This window comes from Alosa alosa, chromosome 21, assembly GCF_017589495.1.
Source record: "Alosa alosa isolate M-15738 ecotype Scorff River chromosome 21, AALO_Geno_1.1, whole genome shotgun sequence".
Lineage (NCBI taxonomy): Eukaryota > Metazoa > Chordata > Actinopteri > Clupeiformes > Clupeidae > Alosa > Alosa alosa.
In genome coordinates, this window is record NC_063209.1 from 13,651,112 (window position 1) to 13,663,611 (window position 12,500).

At 43.6% G+C, this 12,500-nt stretch overlaps 1 protein-coding gene across 1 annotated transcript in view; it reads left to right on the forward strand.

The window, feature by feature from the left end:
* The first annotated feature begins 438 nt into the window (after positions 1–438).
* The window catches only part of LOC125286315 (Kv channel-interacting protein 1), a 50,571-nt gene continuing 38,509 nt past the window's right edge, over positions 439–12,500 (forward strand). Inside the window, exon 1 of the mRNA XM_048231301.1 lies at positions 439–1,297. Coding sequence (XP_048087258.1) covers positions 1,210–1,297 — 88 coding nt within the window. The 5' untranslated portion in view covers positions 439–1,209. The remainder of the gene's footprint in view (positions 1,298–12,500) is intronic.

Genomic DNA, 12,500 nt, shown 5'->3' on the forward strand with positions numbered 1-12,500 from the left:
GGGGGGAGAGATAAGTGAGCGGGCAGAAAGCAAACGGCTGATGAAGAAAGCGAGCTAAGAGAGAGGAAAAGAGAAAGAAAGGGGGAGAGAGAGAGAGAGAGAGAATGAGAGAGAGAGAGAAAAAGGAAGGGGGGAGAGAGAGAGAGAGAGAGAGAAGGCTTGTACAGTGCGAGAGTGTGAGATAGAGGGAGAGAGAGAGAGGAGGGAGTGAGAGAGAGAGGAGAGGGGAGGAGTGGCGGTAGTAGTGTGCTGTTGTGCCTCAGAGGGAGCTGTCCACATACTGTGGTTCTGAAAGTGGAGCGCTGCTCTGCGGCAACGACTAGAAAAGAGGACAGAGGAGGAGGAAGAAAAAAAAACACGAAAGAAAGAAAAGAAAAGACAGAGAGACACAAGGAAACAGGGCAAAGCAAAAAAAGACAGAATACCAACTGAAGAGAGAAGGGAACTGAGGACATCTCTCTGAGGGGAAGAAGTGAACGCTGAACTTAAGGGAAGGGTGACAAAAAACGAGTGATCATTTCATCATTCAAGTCATTCCTTTCGTTTTGAGTTGGGAGAAGAGGACCATTTGTCTTGTTCCTTTTTTTTTGTTGAAAACAAAGTTCAGCTGTGACAAAAGCTATCAGCACGCCGGCGGTGACTGCTCCTACCCCTGACTGTGCGATCTCTCTCTCTCTCATCTCTCTGTGTTATCTATCTGTGCTTTTACTCTGTTGCTCTCTCCAGCTACCCCCTCTCTCGCTCTTTCTACCGCTCTCTCTCCTTCTCTAGGGCACACATCAATTTGTCAGAGAAAAGGAGAGTGCTGCTGTGTGTGTGTTTGTGTGTGTGTCTGTGTGTGTGTGTGTGTTTGTGTAACACAGAGACATCAAGGGAGGAGGAGAGATTAGGACCCACACAGAGAGATCATTGTCTGAGGGCTCACCAGTCTCCGTGCTGAATTTCTGACGACTGAATTTCTTATTCTGTTCTTTTTAAAACATTCTCTGAGGTACCTTTCTTCATCAGTCTTGTCGCTTTTTAAAGATCACTTGTTTGGGATTGTTGCTGTCCGACCAACCAGCTACTCTGGCAGCTCTTAACTATTATCGTCGCTTCACCATCACAGACTCTTCCCTCCGGGTGCTGCCCCGGCAGACATTTGAACTTTGACCTCTGTTCATCTCCGTCAGACTTTGTGAGCCATCCCTCCTCCCTCCAGGCGTCAGGATGTCGGGCTGTGCCAAGCGCTGCAAGCGGGGGATTGTGAAGTTTGCCCTCTCCCTGCACAGGCTGGTGACGGGGACGCTCATCAAAGGTGAGTGTGCCATCCGGCAACGCTCTCAAAGTCACGCATCTGTGTTTGTGCATCTTATTCAGCATGTTCCTCAGTGACAATACAGAACTATGCCATTATGTTTCTGACTTACTTTAGGACATTACTTTACTGACACTGGTATTCTTTTGGCTCAGAGGAAGAAGCAGTGCATCAAAGCGGTAGTCATTTGCTTCCAGTAAAAATGTGTAAAAAGGATTTCCGTGCACCAGCTTGTTTGTTCCAGTCACATGGCTTGTTGTTTTCTGGTAAACTCCACAGTCACTTGGTCTACACACAACCACTCTGCCAGGTCTTTGTGGGTGTAAACATGGGATGGATTGAGTTATTGAGAAATGCTGGTGTTCTCATGCGGGGGTCAGAGGGAAAGCAAACGAGCATTCAGAATCCATTTAGTTTATGTTGCCATGGTGACAGTGGATCCCTGGAATGGAACGTTCTGTCTCTCTGCCTTACGGTGCTGAGACAAGCAGCCACAGCCATGGGTCAGTCAGTGACCCATAAAATCTACAATGCCACGTGTGTGTAGTACCCATATATATATATATATATATATATATATATATATATACATACACACACAAAGTACACATATTTGTGTGTGTGTGTATATATATATATATCTATCTTGATCTGTGTGATGCTCTATCTTTTTGCAATATAACAATATGAAGAGATCTGATTTATTGTTGGAGAAATAGTACTTTTCTAAGTAAGCGCTGTGTGTATACTGAGATGCTTCAGCCACCTCCAATATGTTTCCTGCTCAACCAGCCTCCTTGCTCCTCAGTGCATTTTCAAACCAGATCCATGTAAATGTGTGGCTAAGTGGATTAGCTGATGTAGCGGTGTGCTCAGTGCACTGTAGGTCTAATGAGCCCCACTTCAGTGCTGTTCAGTGTGACAGGGCTGGGGAAAGGAGATGGATGCTCTGGGGCTCACGCTTACAGTGCTCTGACAGTATGTCTTCATCAGGAGGAACAAGTGATCCTCTTAAAGAGTTGAGCAGCATTAGGGGATCTTTAGGTCTGAGTGTGAAATTGAGCGCTGGTTGTTTTATATTGTAGTGTGTGTGTGTGTGTGTGTGTGTGTGTAAATGACAGAGAGACAGAAAGAGAAAGAGAGAGAGTGTATGTGTGTGAGAGAGAGAGAGAAAGACAGAGTGTGTGTGTGCGCATGCGTGTGCATACATGTGTGTCTGTGTGTGTGTGCCGTGTGCATACATGTGTGTCTGTGTGTGTGTGTGTGCATACATGTGTGTCTGTGTGCGCGTGTGCATACATGTGTGTCTGTGTGTGCGCGTGTGCATACATGTGTGTCTGTGTGTGTGTGTGTGTGCATACATGTGTGTCTGTGTGTGTGTGTGCATGCCTGTGTGTTTGAAAGAGAAAGAGCGAGAGAAAAAGGTGGAGCCTCATCATAACAGTGACAGTAATTCACATTAATGGCCTGCAATAACATTAGTACACACACACACACACACACACACACACACACACACACACACACACAGGCTCTCTCTTTTCTGTAGGGTCATTGGGTTTTACAGGAATTATTTTGACCTACTCAGGTACTCAGGAAATAAATGGAATGACTGAGCATGAATGGTATAAAGGAAGAGGACATTGTGTAATAGTATAAGTGTGTTTGTATAAACACACTGCTGATGTGTGTCACTAATCGACTAATAATGTCTACTGTATAGGGCCCATAGGGGCTGGAGACGTTTATATAGAGAGGGGGGGGGAATCTGTGTGTGTGTGTGTGTGTGAGAGAGAGGGGGTGGAAGAGAGAAAGGAGAGAGAGAGACAGAGAGTGAGTGAGGGAGAGGAAGGAGAGAGAGACAGAGGAGAGGGAGGAAGTGGAAAAGAGGAAGGAGAGAGTGAGTGAGGGAGGGAGAGGAAGAGTGGAAGGTGAGAGAGAGACAGAGAGTGAGTGAGAGGAAGGAGAGAGAGATAGAGAGACAGAGAGGGAGGTAGTGGAAAAGAGGAAGGAGAGAGAGTGAGTAAGTGAGGGAGAGAGAGGAAGAGAGGAAGGAGAGAGAGACAGAGAGTGAGTGAGGGAGGGAGAGGAAGAGAGGAAGGAGAGAGAGAGAGTGAGGGAGGAAGAGAGAGAGAGTGAGTGAGGGAGAGGAGGAGAGGAAGGAGAGAGAGTGGAGGAATAGATTGCTTTATGACTATGATTCATTATCTCATTTCACTGAGTCTTTTGTCAGAAAGGCCAAAGCAAACATAAAGCATGTCGACTCATGGCTTGCTTATCAGCTTTGCACTTCCAAGTACATTTAACACAGAAATATAGACTCTCTTCATAAACCACTACAATGAAATGCATGGCAATCCACAAGGATCCAAAGACCCTGATTGAAATATAACATGACATACTGCACTGCCACACCATTCACAGAAACCAAAGCACATACATAACAAATAGCTAAGCAAAAAAATAAAATCAAAAATACAAAACACACACACTCATAATGTCTGTGGCCACACACAACCTTCAGATGCAAGCCTATGCAAAATGGAAGTCTCCTAATACCAAATGCATGCATGCACACACACACATACCAGGGTTTCCGTTGTCCGGAAATTGGCTAATAATCCCGTCCCCTAACGCAATCTGAATTTGAGAATAAGCCTTAATATGTAAGCCTATATCATACGTCCTCTGGCTATGTTTTTAAATGAACAGGCTCGTTTGAAAAGTAAGCTATTAAACAACATGCTGCATTTCAAATAGGAAGCGCACGCTTAAAACGTCCATGTTAAACAACGAACAAATGAGTGAGGCGGTTCAAACATGGCCAGGCCCAGGCAGACTAGCCTTAAGTTTTTTCAGAGGCCAGACGCGATGGATGATGATAAATTGGTAACGTCTGAAGCCTCAGATGTCCGGTCAACTCCACCACCACCAGATAAAAAGCAGAAGTGTCGGGCGTTCCAACTTTGGATTTAATGCAGCAACCAGTCTCTGTCTCTCTCCCTTCTCCCGTGCGCATGCTTATGTCTATTTCCTTACAAAACAATGTGTAATCAGTCATCAATTCATTAGAATGTATGATATCCACCTCCATTCATGCAAGTCAAATCTTCCACAATTCCTGAAAGGCGTTGCCGGACCTTGGTCAGAGATTTTGCCAAATATTGAAATTCAAAACTCAAACTCGTGAAAGACGATCAGCGTCAAACACCAAGATTCACACACATACACACACATTCACGCACACACACTTAAACAGAATGTAACCTGCCAAATCACCAAAATGGGCAGAGGGAACAGATAGTGTAGTATCTGCTACTGGGAATATCAGATTAGAAACAGATAAATAGAATGATATTGTGTACGGTTGTGTTTTTAAGTGTGTGTGAGAGAGAGTGAGAGCGAGAGAGTGAGAGAGAGAGAGCAATTACAGAAAATGCCAAAAGTTTGTGTATGCATCCTATACAGGGAGAGTGAGAGAGAGAGAGAAAGAGAGAGAGAGAGAGAGAATGTGCTGTAATGTGTTGAATTACAGTATTTTTTATAGTGATAATTTTTCAATTCCTCTTGTATTCATATAGCTGATTTGTTGGATAGACTGCAGTAGAATGCTCTATCATGTTTAAGATATATGCCAACACTGCCTCCCAGTGGTCACTTTTGGTTACAAGAAAACCTAAGATCTCACAGTCCTTTACTGCTCATATTTGTTTCTTGAAAATAAAATATATAAGCAATTAAGAATCTGTATTGAAGTCATAGGCTTACCATTGTATTTGACACACACAGGAAAGGTTGATAATTAAATGGTGGTGAGATAGGATTAGGAAAGAATGGCAGCCGACATGACCAGCAATCAACTGGAACACAATACAGATATGACACTTGTACGATATAAAGTTTCACAAACCCTTATTCAGGTGTCAAGCAGCACTGTGTTGGTCTAAAATGAGTTTAATGCTTGCAAGCTTGCAAACCAGCTTGTAACTACCAACAGCCAAGTTAGCACTGATAAAACATGCTAACTGGTGTTTTTGCTATATAGTGAAAGGTTTTCTTACAGTTTCATGTTGTATGTCATCCTGGACCACTCAACTATTCACAGTGCAAAGCCTAAATGGCTATTGTGACAGGCGTGTCTATCTGTTCTTTTCCGTGACCATCCAACCATCCAAATAAATGTGAAGATGATGCAAAAAAAATATAAATTCATTCAAACCTCAGAGTTTTTGCTGCATGTTGCCCAAATGGTGCGTAGGGCTGCTGCATAATTCATCACACTTGCAGTAGTTGTTCCTTTTACAGTCCAGACTTCACCACTAGAGGTCAGTACTAATTCAGCTATACCAGAGCCATACTCCACCGCAGTTCCACATTGTGACACCAGAGGGCAGTCCACAGCTATAAGCTTCCACTTCTCACTTCATGCATGCCCACAAAACTGAATTCTATAGGGTATACCTATTATCAAATCAGTGTTTAATATATAACATCATGTCAGTATCTCAAAGCATTTTAAAGTGATGTATAAAGTGATGGCTATGGAAGCACAATCATTTGAGTTAATCAATTTTGTCATAGCCCTGGCCCCGCAACACAGAAATAACTAAACATTACTGTCATTGTCATATTATCATACAACCCTTCAGTGTATATCATGACTACTCTGTGGACATGTCTCACACACACACATGCACAAGTGCACACACACACACACACACACACACACACACAGCTGGAGCGAGAGATAAAGAGACAGAAGAGTGAACGGAGAGAAAGAGAGAGCTGTAAAGTGCAGTGACAGCAGTTTGTCTGCCTGTGGGGTGTCGCTTGCTCTGCCTTTGATGGTAAAATGATAACTCATCAGAATTCACGCCCACGGACACGAACCCTCTCTCCTGCGGGAGCATGGCTGCCTCTCCCGCTCCTGTCAATCCTCCCCTCACCGCCTGCGTCTTGTCTTTGCTTTTGTTTTCCAGACAAAGTGCCTGCCTGTATAACTTACCTGTCTGTCTCTTTGAGTGTCTGACAGCCTTCCTGACTGAGTATCTGTCTTTATGTGTGTGTATATATGTACAGTATATATGTTCACTATATATATATATATATATATATATATATATATATATATATATATATATATATATATATATATATATATATATATATATACACAGGCGGCTCTGACAGATGGTGCCGTGGCACAAGCTCTGTGCTTTCAACTTTTCCCGACACTCGACACGGACACACTCTCTCACATCACCGTCCATTAATCTGCCATGTGTCACCTGTGAGTGGCTCCACGGAGGTAAGTGGGGTGAGACCCGTGCTGGGGCTCCTGACACTTGGGGACAGTGTAAGCACTTTGGACGTGACCAGACAGCCCAACACTATGGGGATGTCAGTCTGTCCGTCAATCGGTAAATCAGGCAAGCCCCTTATCTGACCTGTGTCTGGATAAATACCCGATCACCATTTACATGTGCTTAATGACATTTTCCCCATATTGTCTGCATTGCAATCAGGAGTGTTAGAGTCTACTCAACTACACATGACTCACTACTTTTTTGAAAATAATGCATGCATTACTTTACTTATTTCCTCCTTGTGGAGCGTAATTTGTTACACTACTCATTACATTACTTGTACCTGATTTGCTGTCATCTGAGATGCATTGTTGCGGCAGTTGTGGCAGTTAACAATGGCCTAAAGTAAACCTCACACTTGCTCACATTTCAGCAGCGAATAGGAAGTGAATAAAGTCTGGTCTGGTCACTCATGATCGGTATTTGTTTACAAGCTTGCATGGTAATGGGCGTAGAACTTTTGTTCGTGTTTGGCTGGACCAATTTCAATCACATTGATCAGAGATTCCTAACCTCATCCTGCAATCCGGTTGTCCATTCGGACTACCCATAACTTGTGAAATGACTTCACTTCCTCCTAATACCGAGCTATCTGCATTTTATGTTCATCACAGCACAATGAGTCAGAGAACATGGTATTCACTGCGAGTAACGTAGCATTGTCTAGCTGTTTATAGCAACACAGCAGCATTGCTAGCCACTTTTACCAACACCAACGGATAAACAACGCATTCCACGATAATGCACGAACAACAAGACAACATAACACATACCCTTGAGGCATTGGAATGTCTACGAGTAATTGAAATGGACATTCACATTTGCTAAGCAGTAAAAAGAAGAGTAAAATAGCACAGCTACTTAACACAAACACAGGGTGCAGCCATCTTTGTTTTCAAGTCTGGAACTCTCTGCTGAACTTGGGGGTCCTCTGGCTTCTCGTCAGACAACTTGAAATGGGTGTGTCGTTATGTAATTTTGTGTAACTTTGGGTTTTCAGACAACTTACTACTGGTAAAATGACAACCGGATTGCAGGATTGCTTCCTACTTTGCCTAAACTTTAAAAACTGACAATGACCAGCAAGTCAAAAAAGGTACCAAGGTGACCAAGTAAGGAAGGTCAGAATCTCCTCCTCTCTCTGACGTTTCCTCATGGTGTTGGTAGGGCTGCTAGTGGATGGGGCCGACGACAATGTGCTGCTAGTGGAAAGGACAGGATGGTGTACTACTGGATGGTCCAGGTGACGGAGGGTTAGTGGTGGGCATGTCTAGTTCATTGACCAGGGGCGTTGCACCCACCGCGTCAGGCCTGCACACCCCCTGGCACTTTCCCACAACAGGGAACATCACGTCGTGCTGGTCTCCCAGGATGTTATCCATTTCAGCGTAAAACTGAAATTGCGCCGGTCCCTTCCCCGTAGCAGCAGGGTCTTGTAACCGTCCACCAATGTGGCCCACTTCCTGGACACCCTCTCTGGGAGGAAGAGCTGTTTAAAATGGCTGGTGAGCTTGGATGCCATGTCCTGCCAAAGCGCCTTCTTTTATTTCTTCCCTATTTTAAGGCAGCTGCTCAGCTCTTTGAGGGACCTTGGTGACCCTGTCCCTCCACCTCAATGTGTTCCTGTATCAAGTCAATGATGAACAGGGTCTGATCCCTGGAGAAGGCCTCATGTGCCGGCAAGGGTGCAGGTAATGGTGGAGCTGGTGATGGTGCAAAAAAAGAAACATGTGTTAGTACGCACAATATTCTCGGTAGTTTTTACAGGTGCAATGATAATGTTCAATCGTAACAATGCCTATTGATGCCTTGCCTGTTTGGCCAACATCCACAAGTTGGACTACAACGTTGAGAGCCTTGTCCAGAAAATATGTGGTGGGGTCTTCAGCTCGCAAATACAGGGGACCAGGGAAGTGCCGGGTTCTACCTGTATCAAAGAACATGTTCATATTCTTGTCCATGTGCACTGAAAAACAAACACATTTACACAGGTTACATCATATAAGATAACTTAGATTTCTCAGACAGTATATACTATGAATGTTTTCAAAGGCAAATGTAGACTAGACCAACTTGACTAGACTAAACATTTGAAACATTTCACACACCAGAGTACTGACCATATAACACACCAGAGTACTGACCATATCACACACCAGAGTACTGACCATATCACACACCAGAGTACTGACCATATCACACACCAGAGTACTGACCATAACTTGTTTTGCAGACACTTTTTTGTTTCCATTGCTCCCAAGAGTGGGGGATGCTACCTATTGCATGCTATAAACAACACAATCACCCACAAAATGTACTTTTCTACTCGCACTAGTCTAGTCTACTCTACCATTTGTTTTTAACAACACAGCAACATTGCTAGCAATACAGCAACATTGCTAGCCACTTTTACCAACACCAACGGATAAACAACACATTCCACAAACAACAAGAGAACATTACACATACATGAGACATTGCAATGTGTACGAGTAATTGAAATGGACATTCACATTTGCTAAGCAGTAAAAAGAGTAAAATAGCACAGCTACTTACCGCAAACACAGGGCGCAACCATCTTTGTTTTTCAACTCGTAAGAACTCTCTGCCGAACTTGGGGGTCCTTTTTTTTTTGTACGAGATCGCTTCTCGTCAGACGACTTGAAATGGGCGTGTCGTTGTGTAATTTTGCATAACATCCGGGTTTTCGGACCACTTACTACTGGTAAGATAACAACAGGAACATAGGTTGAGTCAGAGAGCATGGTATTCACCTTGAGTAATGTAGCGTTGTCTAGCGTTTGTTCTTAGCAACACGGCAACATTACTAGCCACTTTTACCAACGCCAACGGATAAACAGCACATTCCATGATATTTCACAAACAAAAAGACATGGTAACATATACCTTTGAAGCATTGGAATGTGTATGAGTTACTGAAATGGACATTCACATTTGCTAAGCAGTAAAAAGAAGAGTAAAATAGCACAGGTACTTAACACAAACACAGGGCGCAGCCATCTTTGTTTTCAAGTCGTAATAACAGCAAAAAACAAAATTCAAATTTTGCCGTCTTACGTGTTCATGGGCACAGGAAAAACCCCTTTCCCAGTGAAAAAAATCATCATTCACGTCACTTCATGTGGGAATAAGAGGTGGGAAACTGGGGCTAGGTTTTGCTAACGGAGTTGCCCAGTTGAAGGCTTGTTGTCCCTTTTGTAGTCCATGTGGCCTTTCGTTCAACTGGGCACACATTCCAACGGCAAAGCACATGAACAGTCGCAGTGGGAAAAACAATGTAATCAAAGGGGCGGTCCCTGATATTCCCAGGTAGCCTGAACGCAGCAATAAAGTACCGAAGGTTACCCTGACGTTGTCATACTCTAGTCAGAATTTGAGTCTGATACTACTCCATTGGGACGTGACTATGAGGCGTGTTACAGATAGATAGATAGATAGATAGATACAGTGGGGAAAATGCCTCTGCACTCAATTGGATAGACCTAACCAATCAGAGCAACGAAATAGCTTACCATGAGCTGTAGAAAGAACACCCGAACCATCCTTCTTCTGCACAAATGCCTTAACATTGTTTTCTGGAAGTTATTGCACTGTCAATATCTTGGACAAAACCCGATAGCGAAATCTAAGATCACGAATAGCAGGGTAGGCTATTCGGGAAAACAGATATTTCCGTTTTTCCATTTTTAAAAATAATTCCGTTCATACTGATGCTAAAAACAGCTGGGGAAGGGTGTTGCAAACCCCTTGAGCAAACAGGTGGCCAATCAGATTTCAAACAAATGAGGGAACAACATGTCACAATGCAAAAACGCTGTTTTCCCTTAATGAAAGTGAAACTGGAGTTTTCCCACATATCCACTTTGGCTTTTCAGAAGTTTTCAGAAATAATTGTTTTCAGTGATAAAAACCTCCGTTTTCGTGTAAATGATGGTCAAATCGCATGTAAATAATATGCATTTTCCCTATGTTCAGGGTCTTAGAAGCCATCTGTCAAGCTTCTAGCCACAGCGTTTTTGTTGCAAACAAAATCAACCGAAGCGTGCTCAGATGATGTGATAGACGAGACATTGTTGCTCATTTATCCTTCTTCGTACAAATCCCAATTTGATTGGTCCGAACAGCTCTGGTTCGAGCATAGTTGCTCCACAGTGGACCAAGTCCAGACCGAACTTCCCGACCTCAAATGGTCTGTTAGTCCAACAATCAATCAGTGTGAGAGAGAATGCGGGGTGCTTTACAACTGTCTGAGTAGCCTGAGTCTGAGTGTCTGTCCTGCATTCTGAGAGGAGGGCTGTGGGCCGCGACGTGAGCAGTGGTGGCCTCGGAGTTTATGACAGCTTCATTAAAGCGTGGAGGCAGGCGAGTTCACACCGCCGCGAGGCCAGCACCACACTGTCCCCTCCGATCACCGCACGGCTCGCCACCTCTGCCGCTGCCACCCTCACCACCACCACCACTGGCACTGCAACCTCGTGCTTACACCTCTGGAACATTCCGCTGCCAATGTTAACGAAGTGACAGCATTATTTAGAGGAATTTTAGAAGTGCTTTTTATAGTGTATGCTCAAGGTGTGTTTGGTATTACAGAGTGTGAGAATATCTCAGAATAATTCATGTCTGACTATTGAGGACACTTCATTTTGCTGCTGTTTTGGCATATACAGGAATTCAGCTAAAGTGTGTAGTGTTCATTTGAGGAAAGAATTTGGATTAAATTATCTTTATCCAAATCTGCCCACTGCATAATTCATGCTGGATTCACAGCTCTTACAAAACAGGGGACCTTGGAACTATAAAGGGGCTCAGGCCTACTTAGCATGCTAGCATTGGGGAATTTAAATTAAGTTCTCCAAGGCCTTCTGTTCATACCTTCAAACACACAACAACCTTGCCAGAAAAAAACTGACATGCAGTCCCTATGTCAGTTTTTCACATAGATCTCTGTTTCTCGAGATCGACGAGTACTGTCGGTAAAAAAAAGAAAAGAAAAGAATTGGTGCTACCTAACTCGAGTTGCTGCAGCCAACAGCTAGAGGGAATGCATGTGGTGCACATGTATCCGATTTGCGAAGGCCATGATTTGAACCAGTTTCCTGTTGGCCACTGTTTGGATTGTGAAGCCTCAAGATAGACATGATGTTGTGGACTTGTAGTGGACTTGTTGTCAGCGATTCATAATGTTCCAACTTCACCACTAACCTTTGCAAACCGATAATAAACTGCATTGCCAATTTATTGGAAGAATGCAATTACCTACATCAATTTTCATATTCTTCCTGCTGCAATTCTTTGATGTTTGCTGGCTTCCTTGTTGTTTCATTTAACCCTACCACTCATTTAGCGTCATTTATGATTTGGAAACTGTAATGTCATCCCCTCTGGTTGCTGATTGCTTCCCTCATAATGGTGGCTGAGGGAAGCATTGATACATTTAGTGTAAGTTAAGCTAAGTTAGGCTACAAGCAGGCAGGCAGTGCCAGGCTACAGAAATTAGTTAATTTCAATCAAGCATATTTGTTGTTGGTGATCCAAAATGAGACAAATGGTGCGACAGTAACCCACACAGCCAAATAACATTAAATTACAGCCTTCCAGGGACCCACAAAACATGACAAAAAGGTAGAGTAAAGTAAGAATATTTATATAGCGCAATGTCAAAACAACATGGGAGACAACATGGGAGATGAGAGACAGCTGTCAGCCTCATGCTAAGGGTTGTCATAGGAACAGGGCATGAAATGGACTGATGGGCTGGTAAGTGAGGCTGGTAGAGATTGAGTTCAACTTGACGGTCAGTAACCGTCCTTAGTACC